Source organism: Cetorhinus maximus, chromosome 11, assembly GCF_964194155.1.
Source record: "Cetorhinus maximus chromosome 11, sCetMax3.hap1.1, whole genome shotgun sequence".
In the NCBI taxonomy this organism is placed as follows: domain Eukaryota; kingdom Metazoa; phylum Chordata; class Chondrichthyes; order Lamniformes; family Cetorhinidae; genus Cetorhinus; species Cetorhinus maximus.
This window is the reverse complement of record NC_135889.1, coordinates 20481785-20505954: the sequence shown is the minus strand read 5'-3', so window position 1 is coordinate 20505954 and position 24170 is coordinate 20481785. Positions and strand designations below refer to the sequence as shown.

The 24170-nt window shown below is 47.4% G+C and overlaps 1 protein-coding gene across 24 annotated transcripts in view; it reads right to left on the bottom strand.

The window, feature by feature from the left end:
- Positions 1-1260: 1260 nt before the first annotated feature.
- LOC144686419 (uncharacterized) overlaps positions 1261-24170 on the bottom strand; it is a 130876-nt gene continuing 107966 nt past the window's right edge. For 9 of the 24 annotated variants that reach the window (XM_078551584.1, XM_078551588.1, XM_078551594.1 and 6 more), the window contains 9 exons: positions 21458-21493; positions 20110-20235; positions 18524-18595; positions 16802-16972; positions 14320-14412; positions 13152-13244; positions 9817-9909; positions 8439-8565; positions 1261-5683 (listed from right to left, as the gene is read on the bottom strand). In XM_078551584.1, the coding sequence (XP_078407710.1) occupies positions 1401-5683; positions 8439-8565; positions 9817-9909; positions 13152-13244; positions 14320-14412; positions 16802-16972; positions 18524-18595; positions 20110-20235; positions 21458-21493 (5094 nt within the window). In that variant the 3' untranslated portion in view covers positions 1261-1400. The remainder of the gene's footprint in view (positions 5684-8438; positions 8566-9816; positions 9910-13151; positions 13245-14319; positions 14413-16801; positions 16973-18523; positions 18596-20109; positions 20236-21457; positions 21494-24170) is intronic. The other 15 variants (XM_078551606.1, XM_078551596.1, XM_078551605.1 and 12 more) reach the window with 9 other exon arrangements.

Below are 24170 nucleotides of genomic sequence, written 5' to 3'. Positions count from 1 at the left end.
TCTGGGGCAGAGAATTCCAAAGATTCGCAACCCTTTGAGTGAAGAAATTTCTCCTCATCTCAGCCCTAAATGATCCCTAACTGTTCCCTCCTCTCTCTAACCCTGGGGTCACTGAACAGTGACCAGCAGCAGGATCCCTAGCTGATCTCTCCTCTCTCTAATGCTGGGGCCACTGGACAGTGACCAGGAGCTGGATCTCTAGCTGATCCCTCCTCTCTCTAACCCTGGGGTCACTGGACAGTGATCAGGAGCAGGATCCCCAGCTGATCTCTCCTCTCTCTAATGCTGGGGCCACTGGACAGTGACCAGGAGCTGGATCTCTAGCTGATCCCTCCTCTCTCTAACCCTGGGGTCACTGGACAGTGATCAGGAGCAGGATCCCTAGCTGATCTCTCCTCTCTCTAACCCTGGGGTCACTGGACAGTGATCAGGAGCAGGATCCCTAGCTGATCTCTCCTCTCTCTAATGCTGGAACACACTGGACAGTGATCAGGAGCAGGATCCCTAGCTGATCTCTCCTCTCTCTAATGCTGGAACACACTGGACAGTGATCAGGAGCAGGATCCCTAGCTGATCTCTCCTCTCTCTAATGCTGGAACACACTGGACAGTGATCAGGAGCAGGGTCCCTAGCTGATCTCTCCTCTCTCTAATGCTGGAACACACTGGACAGTGATCAGGAGCAGGATCCCTAGCTGATCTCTCCTCTCTCTAATGCTGGAACACACTGGACAGTGATCAGGAGCAGGGTCCCTAGCTGACTTCCCCTGCCTAATCAGGGGTGTTGGGACCAGCTGCAGCGCCCTTAATAATGCCCTCCACACAAGACAGGTACTGGATCCAGGGACCCTCCAATCTTCAATACCATATTGGCCAATATTTTTATCCATTGAGAAATTAGGGGGCATTTTGTAAACTCAGTTGCATGATTGACTTCATTTGCAAAACATCTCCTTAAACAAGATGTACTCGGTGCATCATGGAATGTGGTCCATTAAGTTTAAGGCACAGCAACGGTAGTTGTTGGAAGGGACAACCATGGCTTCAAGCTTCTATTTAATACTCGGTCAAACAGCAGCCATGTAGCATTAAGCATATTAACTTAAAACAAGCTGCCAATGGCAGTATATGAGGAACATGTAAGGATGCTACCAACTGTGGGTAAAGAAAACTGTGAAAGAACAGGCAAAATATGCAGGGTGGGGGAAGACTAGTGAAGGTGGGAGTTGGTGAAGAAGATCCAAGCGTGGCTCAGAGTATAGTGCAAATATCAGCTCATGGCCAAATCCAAATCTTACTGTAAATGACAAATATATAACTTTATATTAAAATAGCATTTCTGACACAGTGCAGTACTACACTTTGGTTTCTATTAAGCGATTTACTGACTGCTAGTTGACCTCATGATAGACAACAGTCATCTTTGCTTTTGCTTTTTCTCTTTCCATCCTTCCCTGCCTCAGCCATTGCTGCTCTTTGCACCATTTCTTCATCTGCATCCCCGGTACTGCCTTGCTGCATGCTTGTGCCAGGCTTATCCCTCTGGCCCCCGTCCTGCAGCTGCCCCTGACTATGATTGGATTGCTGGTCGCTGCTGTTAGTGTATTCATTTGCCTCCCTATCAGATGCTTCCCCCTGCCCGTCATGCTCTCCCCCCTGCTTGTCACGTTTTCCCCCTTGGTCATCACAAGTTTCCTCCTGCCCATGGTGTGTTAGCACTCCAGCCCCACTGTTATCTCTGTTGGGTTTTACATGCTCACTGGGTTCTGCACTCACAATGGGCCGAGGTTCAGTCTCACTTCCAGCATCCTCCTCTCCCTTTCCTTCGGACGCCTCTCTCGTATCCTGAGTTTCATCTCCTAATATCTTACTCATCTCTTCATCCCACTCAAATCTACCTCCTCCCTCAGTATCCTCATCATCCCCTCTGAGCACTTGCTCCTCCACACCAGTCCAAGAGGCTGGTGCATCATCTGCCCTTTCTTTGCCTGTCTTGCAGTTCTGTGTCTTGTGTTGTGGTCCGTTGCTGATCCCAGACACGTTTCCTTCCTCCTTTACAGGATCCTCTCTCTTTCCATCTTGCATTACCATTCCATGGTCCATAACATTTACCAAGGCTGCTCCACTCTTTACAGGACCTTGTTGCAAACCTTCTTGTGCCAGTTCCTCAGACTCTTTGTTCAATTCATATATCTCACTTGTATCACTTTCTGCAAGGTCACTCACAACCCCTTCTGACATCTGAGCATTTCCCCCAAATTCTTCATTGCTGCTACTGGTCTCTGGTATTTGCCTCATTTCTTCCCCATTCCTCACTGACAGACTCTCCTGTGCTGTTGCCTCTTCAGTTATTCCAGTCTCCTCTTTTGTTGGTGGCCCTTGTTCACCTTTGTTGTCTGTTACTTTATGAATGTTCTCGGTATTATTCTCTGGTGTGTCCTCATTAGTTTCTTCAATGCTCTTGCTTTGTACTCGGTTCACTTCACCACTCTCTTGTATCACAGCACTTGCCTGCCCACTTAAATCACACCCAGTTTCTTCAGCCCCTGTCTTTTCCTCCATTTCTTCTTTCTCGGTCTCTATTGTCTGGAGATCAGGAAACACTGCTTCTTTTGACTCTTCAGCCAAACTGACCTCCTTCCCCATTTCTTGCACAATTCCCTGAATGTCGGTGCAAAGCAACTTCTCACTTTCCGGTTCAAAGTTGACCTCCCCCTCCACCTCTCTGGGGCCTTTGGCCTCTTCCTCTTCCTCTCTGGGGCCTTTGACCTCACCCTCCTCTTCACTGGGGTCTTTGATCTCATCCTCCTCTTCTGGGGGATCTTTGACCTCACCCTTCTCCTCTCTGAAACCTTTGGCCTCACCCTCCTCTTCTCTGGTGCCTTTGACCTCATCCACCGCCTCCTCTCTGGGATCTTTGTCCTCATCCTCCTCCTCCATAGGGCCTTTGATCTCCCCCTCCTCCTCTCTGGGACCTTTGACCTCATCCATCTCCCACTCTCTTGGGCCTTTAGCCTCCTCCTCCTCCTCTCTGGGACCTTTAACCTCATCCTCCTCTTCTCTTAGGCCTTTGCCCTCACCCTCCTCCTCTCTGGGGCCTTTGACCTCATCCATCTCCCACTCTCTTGGGCCTTTAGCTTCCTCCTCCTCCTCTCTGGGACCTTTAACCTCATCCTCCTCTTCTCTTAGGCCTTTGCCCTCACCCTCCTCCTCTCTGGGGCCTTTGACCGCACCCTCCTCTTCTCTGGGGTCTTTGACCTCATCCTCCTCTTCTAGGGGATCTTTGACCTCACCCTTCTCCTCTCTGAAACCTTTGGCCTCACCCTCCTCTTCTCTAGTGCCTTTGACCTCATCCCCAACCTCCTCTCTGGGATCTTTGTCCTCATCCTCCTCCTCCATAGGGCCTTTGATCTTCCCCTCCCCCTCTCTGGGACCTTTGACCTCATCCTCCTCCTCCTCTCTGGGGTCTTTGACCTCATCCTCCTTTTCCCTTGGGCCTTTGGTCTCCTCCTCTTCCTCTCTGGGACCTTTGACCTCATTGTCCTCCTCCTCTCTGGGACCTTTGACCTTATTGTCCTCTTCCCGTGGGCCTTTGGTCTCCTCCTCCTCCTCTCTGGGACCTTTGACCTCAACCTCCTCTTCTCTGGGACCTTTGACCTCATCCTCCTCTTCTCTGGGGTCTTTGACCTCACCCTCCAACTCTTCAGATCCCTTGAATTCACTCACACTAGAGCCTTGGGCTTCAGTTTCATCTCCCTTGTCCTTGAGCTCACTGTTAACCTCCTCTGGAACCTGCACCACAACTTTATCCTCTTCATGTCCTTCAATCTCACTTTGACCTTCACTGTCATTAGTTTTACCCTCTTTTTCTCCCTGACCCTTGACCTTATCCCAAATGGAATCTTTGGTCTCATCCTCATAATTTCTGGAATTTTTCACTTTGCTCTCTCCTTGCCCATGATCACTCTCCTTGTTTTTATCCCCTTCATTGCTTTTGCCTTCATCAGCATTCAGGCCTTTGACCTCTCTTTCATCTCCAGGGGCCTTGATGTCACCAATATCCTCATTCTCTCCATTGCTCCTGGCTTCACCGGTATCAGGGTCTTTGACTTTTTCCTCATCTTCTTCATTACCCCTGACCTCATCCTCCCCATAACCCTTGATGTCACCTTCAATTTCTACGGCCTGTCTCTCAACCTCAATCACTATCTTATTTTCCCCTCCAGTTGGTGTCATTTCCTGGAAATAACCATGTTCCAATTTACCTTCTACTTCTCCTTGCTGCACCACCTGACTGGCTCCATCACCTTGCTCTGCAGCTGGATCTGACTCTACTTCATCCGGTAGTTTTTCTTTCCCCAGGTCCTTCACTTCTCCAACCTGTAAACAGCCTTCTACTCTGCCTGTCACAGTAACCTCATCTCTCCAATCAGGATCTTCACCACTTGCAATAAACGGCTTTACTTCATTCTCTACCATTATTCCTTTCGCTCCTTTCAGGTGACAAGCAACCTCTTCACCTACATCCACCTCCTGCAGGGCTGTCCGTTTCAGTGAACTAGTCCCTATGTCAGCTTTTACTGCCATTTTCTCCACTTCTTCCTCTAGCTCTATTGAGGCTGTGGACGCATTGTCCATTGGCCGCTCACTTGCCCCCTGATCATTTCTTTCTCCATTCTCAGCTCCATCCTGCACTGGACCATCCATCAAATCCATGTCCTCTCCACCTGACCCTGATTGTCCATTCCGATCTGGTGCAATGGTCGACACTTGCCCTACTTCTCGACTCTCCCCGGCTACATCACTGTGAAAATTTCCTAAGCAGATTTCAGTCTCCTGTGCTGTAGAATGGAGCTCCGTGTACACCTGCTCAGTGCCCACCTCTTTGATCACCATCCTATCCTTCTCCTTCTCTTCAACATGGACAGATTCAGCAGGTTTCTCCTGCTTCCCAGCCAAGTTGTCCCCTTTTATCTGAACCAATCCTCCCCCCAGCTGGGTGACCGCTTCCTTATTTCTTGTTGCCTCCTGTAGTTCATACCCACATGTGTGCTGTTGCAAAATTTCTATTGCATTTTCTACCACTTGTTGCACTACTTTCTGAGTTTCTTCCATAATTGCTCGATTGTCAGCTCCTGTCCCAACACTGTTATCATGCACTACATCCAACTCATACCCAACTTCTGGGTGCTTTTCATCCCTAATCCCTCCATGGAAACTAGATTCCCCTATGTCACCTGGCCTCCCCTCATCACGATCGAGATTCTGGTTTATATCCTCCTGCATGTGCTTCCCATTCACACCAAGGTCACTCTCATTCTCCTCTCTGCTACCACAGCTCTGTTTTCCTTTTTCAGATCCCAAGGCACTGTTTATTCCCTCAGATACCTCTTTACCTCCAAGGTTTCGTGTGTCACATGCACTTTGCTCTCCATCGTCAAGATTGGCTGCAGTACGTTCTATCTGGTCTGTGTCTCCATTATCTCTTACAGTCACTGCTGGCATTTCACTCTCAGTCAGTTCCTCACACTCCTCAGTTATGTCCTTCTCTTGCACATTATCCATTAACATCTCCCGATTCCCAGTCTCCTCCATCTGTTCATCAAATCCAGTATTCTGCAAGACTCCTCTTTGCCCAACAGTCTCCAAAATCTCACTCCTCATTTGCAATTCGTGGCTTTCTCCTATAAGGACCATTGGAAGAGGTGAAGACATTGTGTCCCTCAGTGAACCATCCACAATTACGAATTTCCTCTACAGATTTCCAATTTGCCAAGCATTTATAACATCCTGGTTCTTTTAGTTGTCATTTTTAAAACATTTGGGGACTTCAATAAACACTCTGTTCAGCTTCAAAAAACATATAACCAAAGTTGGAGAATTTAATTTGACCTAAAACCCGTTCAATTATTTCCCGTGAGAAGGTGAGGGGAGGAGCCAGTAATTCACGTTAAAAGGCCACTTAGCCCTTGACCCACTTTGATCTCACTTAAGGGAAAAAAAAGAGAACATTGGGCTAATGCAGTAGCACACATGTGCCAACAGATGGCGATGTTGTTCCATGTAGAATGATGGATTGATTCACATCTGCCCTACCCTACCCTCCCTTCATCGCCACTCTCGCCTCCAGCCCCACACCTACCCTCATTTGGACATCAGTGAAAACTCGCCATAAAATGATCTTCCCCACATGAACTGGGAGAGTTGGCTTTAAATATAGAACCCTTCTTGCGTCATCTTGTCTGCTGCTCTCTTGCAGGCAAAGTTCCTTTCAAAGAATTGACGACCTGGCAGAATTAACTAGATATGGAAGGCAGATTGATATGTGCAGTGCACCTGAGCACTGCATTCTGCAAGCTACCAGGCAGCCATGGCGGGAAGGCCCCATGGCCCCGTTACCCAGGCCAGAGGGCCATGCCATCCTGCTGTCCACTCTGTTACCTGCTTCTCTTTTGAACTAATACTCAGGCTGTGGCTCTCCCTCATTGTCAGAGAGACACCCTTCCTCATGTGAACTATTCAGCACCTGATTGCATTTCTAAAGTTCCTAGCCCTGAAGTTTAAAGCTACTGTTGAACAAACATAACTTTTGGTGTTTAGCATCATCCCAGGAGGGCTGGGTGGGGGCAGGCGGTCAGGCACTGCACTTTTCACCACTAGATCTAAGTTTAGTCATGACTGCTGGGGCCTCGGCCTCTCTCTCGTGTCTGCTGAGGTGACAGCCTCTCTCTCGTGTCTGCTGGGGCCTCAGCCTCTCTCTCATGTCTGCTGAGGTGACAGCCTCTCTCTCGTGTCTGCTGGGGCCTCAGCCTCTCTCTCGTGTCTGCTGAGGTGACAGCCTCTCTCTCGTGTCTGCTGGGGCCTCAGCCTCTCTCTCGTGTCTGCTGGGGCTCCCCGCCTCTCGAATCTGCTGGGGCACCCCACTTCTCAAGTCTGTTGGGGCAACTGCACCTCGAATCTGCTGGGATGAGTGTCTGTCTCGCAATTGGCAGCAGAAATCTGCCACAAACTGGCAACTGGCACTTTATTGTGATATTTATTAACTGTCCTGGTAGGGTTTGGTGAGACAGTGTAGAAGGAGTTTTAATGTGTGTATAACCAGTGCCACACCTGCCCTGGGAGAGTTTAATGAGGAGAGTGTCGATGTAGGATGACATAGGGAGTTTTTTTTAATTCATTGGATGTGGGCATCACTGGCTAGGCCAGCATTTATTACCCATCCCTATTGCCCTTATTCAGAGGGCATTTAAGAGTCAACCACATTGCTGTGGGTCTGCAGTCATGTAAGCCAGACCAGGTAAGGACAACAGATTTCCTTCCCTAAGGGACATTAGTGAACCAGATGGGTTTTTACAACAATCGACAATGGTTTCATGGTCATCATTAGACTTTTAATTCCAGGTTTTTATGGAATTCAAATTCCACCATCTGCCGTGGTGGGATTCGAACCTGGGTCGAACCATTACACTGGGTTTCTGGATTACTAGTCCAGTAACAATACCACTACACCATCGCCTCCCCACAAACACAACTGGCGGTTTGGGTTACAAGTGACAACACACGAGGGCTCATCTGGGATTTGAACCCAGGACCTCTCTCATGATCATTTAAGTCCCGAAGCGAGAATCATACCTCTAGACCAATGAGAGTTCAGGGGGTTGGGTTGTGGGGGGGCAGGGGGGCAGGGGCAATTATGGGCTCAAATTCCAAACTTATCTCCATCATTGCTTCACTTTGAGCTTGAGTAACAAATGGGCCTCATTGGAAACAAATGATTTACTTTAAAAATCAGAGTGGTGTTGAGTTTATATTATATAAATTTCTGGCCTTCCTTCAAGACTTTGATGGAGATGGGAATAGAGAGTTATGATGATGGATTTAGATGAGGAAAGATGGGAGGAGGCTCAAGTGGAGCCTAAACAGCAGCATGGACTGGTTGGGCCGAATGGCCTGTTTCTGTGCAGTATATCTGATGGAATCCTGTGTGAAATCCGCTTTATCTGGAGCTAATCTGGGTGGGTGGGTGGGGATGGGAATCCTATCCCTAACAGTTACAGCTTTCAATACAATCTCTTTCCCTCCACATACAAAACAAAACCCATAAAAAAGCTAAACTGTGCAGCAGACACTGTAAGGTTCATCACTGAATCAGTTCCCCTGGATGAGGTGTATCATTGAATCAGTTCAGCCATCGCAGACACTGTGCTGCATCAGTTCCCCAATGTGCAAATTCGCCTGTGGGTCCGTTAGATCCCAAAAAATGATTAAGGTGCAAGTTTGCAAAACCCTGCTCATGGCTCTCTGATGATTTTTTTTCACACAACTGTCTCTTGACCCTCACCTGACCCCTCCCCGTTCTCCTTTTTCCTTTCTTATTCCTTTGTCCAGAAGCCATTTCAGATGCTGAGATTAGAGATGAACTGAGCATGCTTCACTTACCTAGGGGTCCGTCGCTGGAGCTCTGTAGCTGGGCTGCAGCCTGAGGCCCTGTCTCAGCAGCCTGTGTGTGTACATTGCCTTCCTTCCTGACAGGCTCAGCCTCGCCATTCGTCAACATCCCGTAAGCCTGGCATAGAGAATGAACCATGGTTACAGGGTGGGACAGGCCCCAAACATTCCAGGCTCCGACGTGCAAGGAGAGATACTAAGCTTACCTGCTCATCCAGTGCTTACATCACGGGCTCCTCCAAGTTGCTACCAGATGTGGAATAGGCCCCAGGCCCCTTCCCATACTGAGGCCACTGAGCTGAGCTGGGACAGCTGGAGCAGATTGACAGCTGTCTTTGGCTCTGCTGGGTTAGAGAGCAGTGGGCGGCTGATTTGTCAGGGTTCACTGTCCAGTGAGAGTTGCCCTAGGCAAGCATCAGGTGAGGAGAGAATTGGGCCCCCTATCCCAGGTATGGTCCTACAAGCTGGACACAGTTGCCACTATTCAAGAGAAAGGCCTGGACCCAGACTATTAAAAATTTGCTAAGTCAATCTGTGTGAAGAATGAAAGTTGTTTTAATCAGAGCAGCTTGAACACATGGGAGGGAAGGACAGCCGTTAGGGAGAGTACGGAGGAGCCCAATGGAGAAGGGGCGCCTGCCGCCACCCCCTCCTTCCCCGCCAGTGAAGGGACCCAACCTCACCATCCCCCTCCTCTCTCCCAGTGAAGGCGCCCCCTACACCGGTGAAGGAGTGGCCCCCTGGTGAAGAGGCAGCCCCCGGAGGTGGTGTTGTTACATGGAATTGCCATTTCCGCCAGTTAGCCTCACCTCGGAACTCAAAATAATTATTCGAGATAATTCGCTTCGGTGAGCATTACTCATGGAAATAATCTCCCCAACACAAATGAACATGTGGTATTTACTGAGACCCTTCCAGCCCTGGCACATCCCTCCAGTCCTCACCTTCCCTCACTCTTGGATTGCCTATGTTTCCACAGGTAATGGTCTCCCTCCACTACCTCACCCCTGCAAACCAATCTTCATGTTTAGAATGCTGGCGGGCTGCTCGAATGCAGGAGGCATCACTGTCAAGTCTGCCTGTATCCTCACCTCCTTGCACTGGAAAGCGATTGACAGTCAGAGCCTAGATTGAATGCCCCCCTCCCTGGCCCAGAGGCCAACAGTAACACGGGCTGATAATTGGCCAACTGAGTAGATACAGGCAATGACAGGTGCACTCTTGCACTTTACACACTCTTTAGTAACCTGCACTCATCCCAGCCCACCCCCACGCAACTTCCAAATGCTTATCAACACATCACAATTCAGCTGTACAGTCCGAGAGCCTTAGGCCCTAACCTAGAAGGTCTCCAGTGCTGAGTCCGTACCTTCAGTCTCTCCTTCAGCATGGCAACCTCACCCCTGAGCTCATCCCGATCAATCCTGATGGCATCAGAGTATTCCTTCTGTCTTTCTAAGGCCTGAAGAGGGAGGCCGATGAGAGAGAGAGAAAGAGAGAAGAGAGGAACAATATATGTAAAGAAGAGAGTGGAGCAGAACTAGTGGAAACAGAGTACTAACAGGAGGAATACTGGCAAGGTTCAAAAGTTTGTTAAATTAAAATTAAAATTTAAAAATTAAAAATTTTTAAAGTAAATTCCGACAGATAACAGCAGGCTCAGGTGTGCATGGTGTTCAGAATAAACTCTTTTCACGCGCTCTATGGGGTCAAACACCCTTTGTTACACCTTCAACAACTCTCAACATCTCCAAGTCACTGTAATGTGACCAGTTCCTGCCTCAGGATAGCACACCTGACCTGGGAGGAGAGGGGCTATCGAGGGGCCACACGTCAGGAGAGGCTACATGTCTGCCATTTAGAAAATCACAACACATTTAGGCAGAGTCGACATGGTTTTATTAAAGGGAAACTGTGTTTGACAAATTTATTAGAGTTCTTTGAGGATGTAACTAGCAGGGTGGATAAAGAGGCAATCAGCAGACATGGTGTATTTGGATTTCTAAAAGGTATTTGATAAGGTGCCACATAAAAGGTTGCTGCACAAGACAAGAGCTCATGGTGTTGTGGTATTGTTTTAGTATGGAGAGAAGACTCACAGGAAAGAGTCAGGATAAATGGTTATTTTCAGGTTAGCAAACTGTAACTAGGGGAATGCCACAGGGGTCAGTGCTGGGGCCACAGCTATTTATAATTGATATTAATAACTTGGGTGAAGGAACAGAGTGTATTGTAACCAAATTTGCTGATAATTCAAAGGCAGGTGAAAATCAGATTGTGAGGAGGACACAAAGAGTCTGCAAAGGGATATAGGTGGTTACATGAGTGGTCACAAATTTGGCAGATGGAGTATACTGTGGGAAAATGCGAGGTTGCCACTTTGGCAGGGATAATAGAAAAGCAGAATATTATTTGAATGGAGAGAGGCTGCAGATTGCTGTGGTACGGAAGGAACTGGAAAGGCAAATGGAATGTTGGCCTTTATTACAAGAGAATGGAATATAAATGAAGGGAAGTCTTGCTGCAACTGTACAGGACATCAGTGAGACCACATCTGGAGGACTGTGTACAGTTTTGGTCTACTTACTTAAGGAGGGGTATACTTGCATTGGAAGCAGTTCAGAGACAGTTCATTAGGCTGATTTCTGGGATGAAGGGATTGCCTTAAGAGGGAAGGTTGAGCAGGTCAGGCCTATACTCATTGGAGTTTAGAAGACTGAGATGTGATCTTTTGAAACATTTAAGATTCTGAGGGGGATTGACAGGGTGGATGCTGAGAGGATGTTTCCCTTCATGTAGAAATCTAGACTTGCGGGACATAATGTCAGAATAAGGGGTCACCCATTTAAGACAGTTATGAGGAGGAATTTCCTCTCTTAATCTTTCAAATTCTCTACCCCAGAGAGCAGTGGAGGCCGAGTCATTGAATATATTCAACACTGGGATTTTGTTCTCTAACGGGGCCAGGCAGGAAAGTGGAATTAAGACCACAATCAGGTCAGCCATGACCTTATTGAATTGTGAAGCAGGCTTGCTGGGCTGAATGGCCTACACCTGGTCCTATTTCTCATGTCTTTATGTTCTTATTGGGAAGAGGCCACATGGCTCCGGGGCAGGGTTATATATCTGCCCAAGGGCTTTATATGTCTGGCCGGAGGGGGTTATATGTCTGGCTGGAGGGGCCATATGTTTAGGTTTGGGGCTATATGGCTGTTGGGAGGGTCTTCATGTCTGTTGGAAGGGCTACATGTCTGGTGGGGTGGGGGGGACATTACAGGTTATATTCTTTTCAGAAGTCTTCTTTTAAATTTGGATTTGCAATGTCTCCCTTCCTTCTGCCGTCCCTTCCTATCACAGAATCCATTTTACAATCTACATTATGATTGACCCAGTGCCTCCTGCACATGCGCAACTGCTCCCATGGGTCTCTTTATACAACGGGTTTCCCTGCACTGCCTCCCGCTAGGTTAGAGTCCAGCCCTCCTCCCAGCACCACCCCTGTCCTCCCCTATCCCCACTAAGGCCATGTGTGTCTTTACTCACTGTGGTTCAGGGGCTCTTGGACCTCTAGAGCAGTGGAGACCCAGACTCTGCCAGCCCCTGTCCTTCCACATTCCCCTCTGAGTGGAGCTGATGCCCAGAGGTGCATGTCCCACTGCCAGAAAACAGGCAGCTCGATCGCCATATTCCCCCCTATGACAGATCTTGGCATCCAAGAACATGGTGGTGCCAGGCACAAGCTGACACCTGCCTCCTTCATACCGATACCAGGACTCAGTTGATAGAACTCTCACCTCTGAATCAGTAAGTTGTGCATTCAAGTCCCACCCCAAAGACTTCACCACATAGTCCAGGCTGACACCCTCAGTGAAGTACCGAGGGAATACCGCACTGTCCGAGGTGCTGTCTTTCAGATGAGACTTTAAACCAAGGTCCCATCTTCTCGCTCACGTGGATGTAAATAATCCCACGGTACAAGTTCGATGAAGAGCAGGTGAGTATCCCCAGTGTCCCGGCCAACATTTATCCCTCAATCAACATCACAAAAAACAGATTATCTGGTCATTGCTGTTTGTGGGAGCTTGCTGTGCACAGATTGGCTGCTGTGTTTCCTACATTACAACAGTGCCTACACTTCAATATGTACTTGGAATGTCCTGAGGTTGCTAAAGGTGCCAAATAAATGCATGACTTTCTTTCTTAGATCATGCCACTAGGATGCAAACACACTCCTGCGAAATCCAACAGGACTTTATCCCATTTGGGAAAAGCCATAAGAAATCCACAAATATTTTCCAGCTGAATTCAAATCAAGTGTGGTCAAATCTGGTAGGAAAGATGGTCTGACCAATCTCATTTCCTTCTCGCCATATCCATCAATCAGCAGAGGCTCTAGCCAGCATGGCAAACATGCAGCCAATAATGACTGCGATGCCCCATCCAGAGCGTTAACAGCTGAGTGAGCAGGGAGTGGCTGCGATGCCACATCCAGAGCGTTAACAGCTGAGTGAGCAGGGAGTGGCTGCGATGCCACATCCAGAGCGTTAACAGCTGAGTGAGCAGGGAGTGGCTGCGATGCCACATCCAGAGCGTTAACAGCTGAGTGAGCAGGGAGTGGCTGCGATGCCACATCCAGAGTGTTAACAGCTGAATGAGCAGGGAGTGGCTGCGATGCCACATCTAGAGCGCACAGGCGGCCCCTACCCCAATTTTCTTGTCTTTCCATTCCACTGTCTCCTGGAGGTCAGAGATCTCTTGGGCGAAGGAACGCTGCTTCTGGTTCAACTCTTTGATCTCCTACCGCCGATCCCAAGCCGAGGAGCGTGAAGGAGGAAAAAAGGAGGAAGAGAAAAAGAGAGAGAGAAAGAGAGAGAGAGAGAAAGTGAAAGGAAACTAGAAAGAGCAAAGACAGGAAAGAACAGCATAAAAAATGGCAACCAGAGAAGTTCTTCACGTTCATTGATATTCAGGCATTACCTCAGATCAGTTAAAACACTCTCAGCCAATTAATGTAATTCAAAACAATCAATGTCTGACGGAATTATTCTAATGGAGCTCCACCTTCTAAATGTCACTTAAGTAAAAACACAGCCATACAGACAAAGGGCCACCAGGTTCCAGTCAGACTCCATGCTGACTGACCTGACCCTAGGCTGGGTGACTAGTTGGGGACTTACATTTGATCCCCATACTCCTGGGAAACCGAGCCAGATATCAGTCAGAATTCTAGTGCCTCCTGTTGGCCAGGACTGGGCTGTGATGCACTCCATGGTCAAACAGTCTGCTGATCACACGGAAGAATGGCCAACTGGGCAAGGAATGAGCAGAACCAAATGTAGCCCTAATCAGTGCCTTACCCAAACTTGAGTCAGTGTAGTCAGTTAAGTAGGAGGGGATAGAACCAAGGCACTGGGGCAATGGGAGTGCTGGTGACAAGGGAAAAGTCAGGCTGAGGTGGCAGCAACCAGGCCCCCAAAGCAGGTTGTTCAAGTCCTGGCACTGAACCAGCAGCAAATCTGCCTGGTGTGCAGAGGCTTCATCAGGCCATGCACACATCAGCATCTCCAAGCAACCAGTTTTCATGGGTCAACCTGATGCCAAGCTATTTGACTGAGCTTGTCCTTGCATAGTCTTCGTAACTATCCTTGAGTAACCAAATAACAAACCTTCTAACTAACCATTAACAATTGGATTACAAAGGTGGATTGACTGACCCTAAAGGAATCTGAACCTTGGCTCATTTCCACATTCCAGGCTTCCCAGGGGATTAAGGCCCTGAGCTTGTTGGCCATCAGAGCATCAAACATCCCATTGCCAAATGGCGGCAGCTTTGCTGTTGCTCATATGACATGAGAAAGAACAGTTCACTTACCGTTAACATCTGTTCCCTTTCTTTAAGAGTCTCCTTCATCGTGTCAAACTGATGCTGCAGAATGCTGTAGGCATGTTTTTGTCTGTCCAATTCCTAACAAGAGGACAAAGTCAGAAATTTCAGCTCCAACACACAGGGTAGCCAAAACCTGAACCATCTACAGCACCAGAGCTAATGACAGACTCTGTTCCGGACCTAAACACCAATCAACAACCCATGGCAGGGCACTCCAAACAATCCAATCTGTGATTCCCCAAAGTGATGGGACAGGGGTCTGTGTCTGTGATTCCCCAAAGTGATGGGACAGGGGCCTGTGTCTGTGATTCCCCAAAATGATGGGACAGGGGTCTGTGTCTGTGACTCCCCAAAGTGATGGGACAGGGGTCTGTGTCTGTGATTCCCCTAAGTGATGGGACAGGAGTCTGTGTCTGTGATTCCCCAAAATGATGGGACAGGGGTCTGTGTCTGTGATTCCCCTAAGTGATGGGACAGGGGTCTGTGTCTGTGATTCCCCTAAGTGATGGACAGGGGTCTGTGTCTGTGATTCCCCAAAGTGATGGGACAGGGGTCTGTGTGTGTGATTCCCCAAAGTGATGGGACAAGGGTCTATGTCTGTGATTCCCCAAAGTGATGGGACAGGGGTCTGTGTCTGTGATTCCCCAAAGTGATGGGACAGGGGTCTGTGTCTGTGACTCCCCAAAGTGATGGGACAGGGGTCTGCGTCTGTGACTCCCCAAAGTGATGGGACAGGGGTCTGTGTCTGTGACTCCCCAAAGTGATGGGACAGGGGTCTGTGTCTGTGACTCCCCAAAGTGATGGGACAGGGGTCTGTGTCTGTGATTCCCCAAAGTGATGGGACAGGAGTCTGTTACTGCAACTCCCAAAGTGATGAGCCAGGGGTCTGTGTCTATGATTCCCCAAAATGATGGGTCAACTCTGCATCTGTGACACCCCCCTCCCCCAACATGCACAAGAACTCAAGAATTAGGAACAGAAGTAGGCCATTTGGCCCCTCAAGCTTGTTCCACCATTTGATAAGGTCATGGCTGATCTGATTGTGTCCTCAATTCCACATTCTTGTCCATTTCCCTAACCCTTGACTTCTTTGTCAATCAAAAATTTATCTAACTCAACCTTGAATATATTCAATGACCCAGCCTCCACTGCTCTCTGGAGAAGAGAATTCCACAGACTAACGACCCTCTGAGAGAAAAAAAATCTTTTCATCTGAATCTTAAGCGGGAGACCCCTAATTTTTCAACTGCATCCCATACTTCTAGACTCCCCCAAAAGGGGAAACCCTGTCAAGTCCCCTCAGGATCTTATATATTTCAATAAGATCACCTTTCATTCTTCTAAAATCCAATGGGTATAGACCTAACGCGTTCAACCTTTCCTCATAAGATAACCCCTTAATTCCTGGAATCAGTGACGTGAACTGTCTCTGAACTGCTTCTAATACAATTATATCCTTTCTTAAGTAAGAAGACCAAAACTGTAAACAGTACTCCAGATGTAGTCTCACTACAGTCCTGTACAGCTGTAGTATCACTGCCTTACTTTGATATTCCATTCCCCTTACAATAAACACCAACATTCTATTTGCCTTCCTCGTCACTTGCTGTACCTGCATAATAACTTTTTGTGATTCATGTGCCAGGACACCCAGATCCTCTGTACCATAGAGTTCTGCAGTTTCTCTGTATTTAAATATTATACTGCCTTTCAATTCTTCCTGCCAAAGTGGACAAGTTAACATTTTCCCACATTATACTCCATCTGCCAAACGTTTGCCCACTCACTTAATCTGTCTATGTTCCTTTGTAGACTCTTTATGTCTTCCTGACAACTTACTTTTCTACCTATTTTTGTGTCATCAGCAAGTTTAGCAACCATACATTCAGCCCCTTCATCCAAGCCATTAATGTAGACCATAAATATTTGAGGCCCCAGAACTTATCCCTGTAGGACTCCACTTGTTGCAACTTGCCAATCCAAAAATGACCCATTTATCCCTGCTCTCTGCTTCCTGTCAGCTAACAAGTCCTCTATCCCTGCTAATACATTACTGCCTATGCCATGAACTCTTATTTTGTGTAGTAAACTTTGATGGGGCAACTTATCGAATGTCTTTTGGAAATCCAAATACACCATATCTACAGGTTCCCCTTTATGCAGCTTGCTTGTTACACCATCAAAAAACTCAAGAAATTAAGCAATCACGATTTCCCTTTCATAAAACCATGTTGACTCTGCCTGATTGTATTATGATTTTCTAAATGTCCTGCCATTACCTTCTTAATAATGAGGATGCGACATGGGTCTATGTCTTTGATTTCCTCCACCACTCCCCCTCACACACACAGAGTGATGGAACATCATAATCATTGTACCGAACAGCAGGAAACACTCACTCACTATGAGAACTGCAATCTGCTGTCATTGGTCCAGAAGCCTCCTCAAACCCCCTGACCCCATTCACCTTGGTCTTCTCCTCATGCATCCTGTGCGTCTCCGCTAACTGTTCCTCCAGCTCCAGCAAGCTTTCCCTCAGTGTGTCCACTTGGTACATGAGGTTGGTCTTTTCATTGTCCAGCTGTGCATTTGACACCATGGCTTTTTTGTATTTCTCCTCCACTTCGGCCAACGAGTCCTGGGGCAGTGAGAAAAACAACCATCATTGGAGCACGAGTGCTGTTTTCAGTGGTTCAAAATTGAATGGGCTGAGGTAGACAATGGGGAGGAAGAGGCTCAATCCCACTGCAGCCAAGAAAGAGTTTACCCCAGCCTAAATTCACAGCCATCAGTCAGAGGAGACCTTCATCCTTCCAACTGGGATTTGAACCTGGATCCCAGAAGTAAGAGGCCAGAGTTTGATCAGTGGTCTGGGCCTCAGTGTTGTTACATGACCCACCTCAGCTGCAGAAGGGACATTTGTGGACCAACAACCACCCATCTCACTGCCATGCTCGGTTAGTATGTTCAACCACTACACCATCACCCACCTTACTCAGTTTGTAGTTTCTACCCCCTCTTCATCCTTTAGTTGGTAAATTTGCCCATACCCCCAACTCCTTAATTGGTAGGTTCCACAGAACCACCAGACTCCTTGGATGGAAGATTCTAACACTCCCCCACCAAACCCCTCCCCAGACCCTTGGTTGGTAGATTTCCCATCCCCAATCCTCAGTTGATAGATTCTACATGGTGCCCCCTTCCACCCAGAAGCCTCAATTGGCAGATTTTCTGATCCCTCAAGGTATGCAGGGTGAGTTGGAGGCATTGAGACTGTTACACAGTTGGTACCAGTAGAAATGATCGCAGTTTATACTGGGAGGGGAGGAGGAATTCCAGTCTGGAAGTATCTCCATCTTCAAGACTGTTTTGTATCAGCAGGAGGCTGAGAGTACTGTCCCAACTCCGAATTATCTGAGCACCACTGTTGTTCCTAGTGGCAGACTTTGTGACTATGTAATGCACCCATACTAGTCACTAAGCGTCCAGTGAGTGAGTCACACAGGCCAAAAGGTCTAGGGTTCCACTCTCAGCTTTGAACTGTGTTGCTGATTTAAGCCAAAGTCATTGCTTGGGGAAGGAGGGGGCTACAGCATTCTGGGTTAGGAAAGAGGGAATAACGTGAATCAGGGAGCCATAGGTACATTGTAGGGGGTGGGGGGCAGGATTAATATGTAGTTCCAAAGCCTGTCATAGTCGAGCCGATTGGAACACTGATTATCTAGGGTCACGGGACACTCAATATACAGGATGTCTTCCAGCGGCTGTTCAAGCAGGTACCAGGAAAATAGGAGTCATTGTGAGATCATCAGGATGAGTGAAGAGAGTGAATGTGGGGGGGGAGAGAGGGACTGTGGGGGGAGAATGGACAAAACTGTAGGGTTGGGGAGAATGTGAGAAAATACAAGAGGAGGAGCTGAGAGGAAGAGAGAGAGAGAGAAAAGGTAGGAGTTGATAAACAGGCTTCCAAGTTGAAGGAGAACAAGCAAATTGGAAGAACTGGTTAGAGTTTGGTTCATGCAGAGTGACTAAAAACTTGAAAGTGTCCAGCACAGTCCATGCTGTTAGTGTGGAAGCACATCAGAAAGGGATCAATTGGAATAGGCCTCTGCTAGTTGATACCATGTCTGCACACAGGCAGCTAAGGACCACTGGGGGAGGGGATCACACTCATTCCCAAATTGGGTACCTTCAGCTCCTTCAGCCCTTCCATGTATTTTCCTTCTACATCCTGTATCTGGTCCTTTAGCTCAAAGATTTCCTGGGAGAGAATCAGACAGCAATATGAAATGAAAGAGAGAGAGAAAGGAAGAGATATATAGACAGAGAGAGAAACAGAAAGAAAGAGGTAGAGTAAAAGTGAGAGATAGAGAGGCTGTGAACGAGAAAGGTACAGAGAGGAGGAGAAAGACAATGAAAGATATATAGGCATAAAGATACAAAGAAAAGGAGAGACTGAAATAGAATGACTGAGAAAGTGAGACTAACACACAGACTGACAGTCAGACGCAGTGAGATAGAGAAAGATAGGAAAAACAAAGACAAGGAGAGGGACAGGAAGGCATAAAGTCATGAAGAGAGAAACAGTAACACAGAGAGAGGTTAAGAAAGAGATAGAGAGATAAGCAGAGCGGGGTAAAACAACAACAACTTAGAGGAGAGCAAGAAAGAGGGACAGGAAGACAAAGAAAGAGAGACAGAGATAGTGAGAGAAAAAGAGAATGACTGCAACAGAGTGACAGTGAGTGGCAGATGGGCAGAGTGAGATAGAGAGGGAGAAAGAAAGGCTGAGAGAGGATAGGGGCTGAGAGAGAAAAAGAGAGACAGAGGGGGACAAAAAGAGAGGGAGGCAAAAAGAGAGAGGAGAAGGGAGAGGGAGAAAGAAACCAATAGAGAGAGAAGGACAGAGAGTCAGAAAGAGAAAAAGATTGTGAATAAAGAGACAAAGGAGAAACAAAGAGGGGAGTTGGAGACAGAAAGTCAGAAAGACAGAGAAACAGGGACAGGTTAAAAAAAAAGAAACCAAGGGAGAGAAGGATAGAAAGCATAGGGCTAGAGACAGAGGCAGATCCACAAAGCAAAAGAGGAAGAGAAGAAAAAATAGAAAGAAACAGGGAGACAGTTACAGAGAGAGAGGGGGGAACAGAGATATGGTGGGAATGATAGAAGCAGAGATGAAAAAAAGATAAAAACACAATGTGAAAGAGACAGAAAGAGTATTGGGAGACAATGTGAGGCAAAAAGAGAGAGAGAAGCAGATAGAGTAAGACAGATACAATTAGTGTGAAAACAAGAAAAATAAAGAGAGAGAAAGGGAGCAGGGCTTTATGGAGAGGAAGACGGAGAGAGGGGGAGACAAGGAGAGAAAGGAATAATCAGACAGTGAATCTGTGAAAACAAGAGAGAAAGGGGTTAGAGAGACAAATCGACAGAGAAGCAGAGAAAGGCACAGGGATACACAAAGGTAAAGACAGAAACAGAGACAGACTGAGGAAGACAACCAGTGGCACATGTACCCAGCCCTATAAGGAGATAAGAAAGATAAAAGATAAATTCCACACACATGCACAACCCTGAGCCATGGCAGTACATAAAGAGTTGACTATCCCAGCAGAATTCTCCACTCCCCTTCTCCTGAAGATATACTTGTGAAATTTGGGCATTTGCCAATAAAGTTCCGATCTGTGCTCCTGGTGGGTGAGGCTTGCCCACTGGGATCACAAGCTTTGAAATGACCCTACCCCACTCCGCACCCCCACCCTTACTTCTTTGTACCTTGATCTCTCGAATGGAGCCTTCAGTGTCCATTGAGGTGGTGGTTTCCCCACTGCCTCGCCTCGACGAGGTGCCACCCAGGGAGGCAAGGGTAGCAGCAGAGAGGCTTGAGGCTGCTCGGGATCCCTTAAACAAAAAACATGTCCATTAGCCAAGTATGTGCACACGGAGCAAAGAATGTACTGCTGCCTAGGGCCTTTCCTCAGCTTGTTAACCTCCACTGGCCTCCATACCACATCTTGTGGTTCCTGCAGTTTACTTCCAACAGGCATGGACACCAAGCATCAGCTACAACTAGAGTGGCCCGACTAGAACCAATCTAGTGGGATATCAAATCAACATCAAATTGAATAGGGGTGATGTATATTAGTGATGGAACTAGGTGATTGACGGTAATGTGCAACCCGTGACCTGTGACCATCATTCACTTTCTCATTCCCAGCATGAACCCACAGAAGAGCCATTGTCTACAGGGTATCTGAATCTAACCCATGCTGCACCTACCCTGGGAGTGTTTGACGGGACAATATAGAGGGTGCTTTATTCTGTATCCAATCCATGTTGTCCCTGCCCTGGGAGTGTTTGATGGTACTGTATAGAGAGAGCTTACTCGTGCTGTACCTACCCTGGGAGTATTTGCTGGGACTGTAGAGAGAAAGTTATACTCTGTATTTAACCTGTGCTGCATCTACCCTAGGAGTGTTTGATAGGACAACATAAGAGGGAGCTTTGCTCTATATCTAACCCGTGCTGTAGCTGCCCTGGAGGTATTCGATGGGACAGGGTAGAGAGAGCTTTATTTTGTATCTAATCCATGTTGTACCTGCTCTGAGAATGCTTGATGGAGCTTTATTCTATATCTCACCCATACTGCACCTGGCCTGAGAATATTTGATGGGACAGTGCAGAGGGAGTTTTACACTGTATCTGACCCATGCTGTGCCTGTCCTGAGAGCATTTGATGCTGTCACTGGTGGTCTGAAGTAGAAAATGTTCCCTCACTTTGATAAACACAAAATAGACAAAAAAGATAAATAGTAAAACAGGTTGTGGCCAACCTATCCCCCAGCAGGGCTCAGCTGTGAGGAGAATGTGCCCCAGATTAAAGATACAGAACACCAGTAAGAGCCTGGAGCTGTCAGACGTGGGGACAAATGTCACTCGACTGCCTGAAGTGTGACAGTATCACTGAGCACCTTTCTAATCCCAGCACAAGGAATTGCAGGTGAACCACGTGGAAACTCCAAGTAATCACTGAGTGGTTCCTGGAGCTCCAGTTGAATGGTGGAATGTGCCAGACAGACAAAAGCAGAAATCTTTATCCAGTTACTTGTGGCGAGCTCCTCACCTTCTCTGCAAAATCCTTCTCCAGCCTTTCCTCCACCTACAGGAAAGAGAGAGAGAGACAGGGAGAAAGAGAGAGAAAAGGGAGAGTTTAGTGTCAAAACAATTATGCCTCCCTCATACGCCAATTGCTAGTTGACACCCCTTGCCCAGCAAGGATCAGTGCCCACAGAATCATATCCAGTGAAGGTGCCAATCGAAACATATCCAGTAAGGATCAGTGCTTATGGAACAGTATCCAGTGAGAGTCAATAGCCAGTGCAGGTCATCCGCCAGTTAGAATGAGTCGTCAGTGTGAGAGCAACTAGTGTGAATCAGTACCTATATAACCATACTCAGTAGTGTGAGACAGTCAGAAGCTCAAAACATTGCAAATACAACTCAATGAGATCATACACGATGTGGTTACTGAGGCTAATGAACGTAATGCTTTCAAAACCCAAAAAGCAAACCATACCTAATCCAAAACAATTCACTGTTATGCAATACTCTTAACAGTTTAACCCAAATTACTCCCACCACCAATGTCAGGCTTATACCTACTAGCACTGTACGTACTCCAGTGTTATACAGTCACAGACCGGTACCCACTGTACTGTACCCGAGAGTTATAGGGTCACAGACCTGTACCCATCAGTACCGTGCCCCAGTGTTATACAGTGACAGACCTGGACCCATCATTACTGTACCCCAGTGTTAAACAGCGACAGTCCTGTGCCCACCAGTACTGTACCCCAGTGTTATACAGTGTCAGACCTTCATCCACCAGTATTGTACCCCAGTATTATACTGTAACTGACATGTACCCACCAGTGCTGTACTCCAGTGTTATATAGGAACAGATCTGTACCCACCAGTACTGTACCCCAGTGTTGCATAGTGACAGGCCGGTACCCACCAGCATTGTACCCCAGTGTTATAGTCACAGACCTTCATCCACCAATACTGTACCCCAGTGTTTTACAGTGACAGACCTGTATCCACCAGTATTGTATTCCAGTGTTATAGTCACAGACCTTCATCCACCAATACTGTACCCCAGTGTTTTACAGTGACAGACCTGTACCCACCAGCATTGTACCCCAGTGTTATAGTCACAGACCTTCATCCACCAATACTGTACCCCAGTGTTTTACAGTGACAGACCTGTATCCACCAGTATTGTATTCCAGTGTTATACAATGACAGACCGACATCCACCAGTACTGTACCCCAGTGTTATACAGTGACAGACTGGTACCCACCAATATTGTATCCTGGTGTTATACCGTCACAGGCCTTCATCCACCAGTACTGTTCCCCAGTATTATAGAATGACAGACCTGTACCCACCAGCACTGTACCTTGGTGGTATACAGTCATAGATTCATACTCGGTGTCATACAGTGACAGACTTGTACCCACCTGTACTGTACCCCAGTGTTATACAATAACAGACCTGTACCCCAGTGTTATATAGTGACAGACCTATAACCACCAGTACTGTAGCCCAGCGTTATACAGTGACAGATCAGTACATACCAGCATTGTACCTCAGAGTTATGCAGCGACAAACCTGTACCCACCAGTACTGTACCCGTGTTATACAGCGACAAACCTGTACCCACCAGTACTGTACCACAGCATTGCACAGCGACAGACCAATACCTGTCAGTATTGTACCCTAGTGTTATACAGTGACAGACCTGTACCCACTTGTACTGTACCCGTGTTATACAGCGACAAACCTGTACCCACCAGTACTGTACCACAGCATTGCACAGCGACAGACCAATACCTGTCAGTATTGTACCCTAGTGTTATACAGTGACAGACCTGTACCCACCAGTACTGTACCTCAGTGTTATATAGTGACTGATCCGTGCCCACCAGTACTGTACCCAGTGCTAGACAATGGCAAACCTGTACCTACCAGTAATGTATCCCAGTGTTATACAGGGACAGACCAGTACATGCCAGTGCAGTACCCCAGAGTTATACAGTGACAAACCTGCATCCACCAGTACTGTACCCCAGCATTGCACAATGACAGACCAATTCCACCAGTACTGTACCCTAGTGTTATACAGGGACAGACTAGTACCTATCAGTACTGAACCCAAGTGTTATACAGCGACAAACCTGTACCCACCAGTACCGTACCCCAGTGTTATATAGGGACAGACCTGTACCCACCACTACTGTACCCCAGCGTTTGCAGGAACAGACCTGTACCCACCAGTACTATACCCCAGTGTCATTCAGCGATGGGCTTCAATGGAATAGTTAATATCCCAGAAGAAGGGGCTCTCTCAGGCTCACACAAAGCAATATAATGGAGCTGATGGTCTGACAAATTTCTCAAATATCTACATGATTTTTATATCCAATAAATGCCAACTGGACTGAGAGAATCCAGGGACAGCACATAAAACCAGAAGTTCAGGATGAAAACTGATCTAGGAGTTGGGTTCAATGCTCTCAATGACACTGCAGCAGGATCTAAGATCACAGCTGGATTTGTAGAGCAAAACCTTGTAACCAGATAAACAATTACACAGTAAAGGTTTGTGTCCGGGTTGTGAAGTAGACAAGCAGGAAGATGGGAGAGCGTGAAGGAGGGAGAGAAGAATGGGAAGGAGGGAAGGGAAGTTGAAGAGGAGAACGAAGCAGAGGAGGAGGAAGGGGAATGAGGAAGCAGAGCAGGAAGGAAATGAGAGAGGAGGGGAAGGAAATGA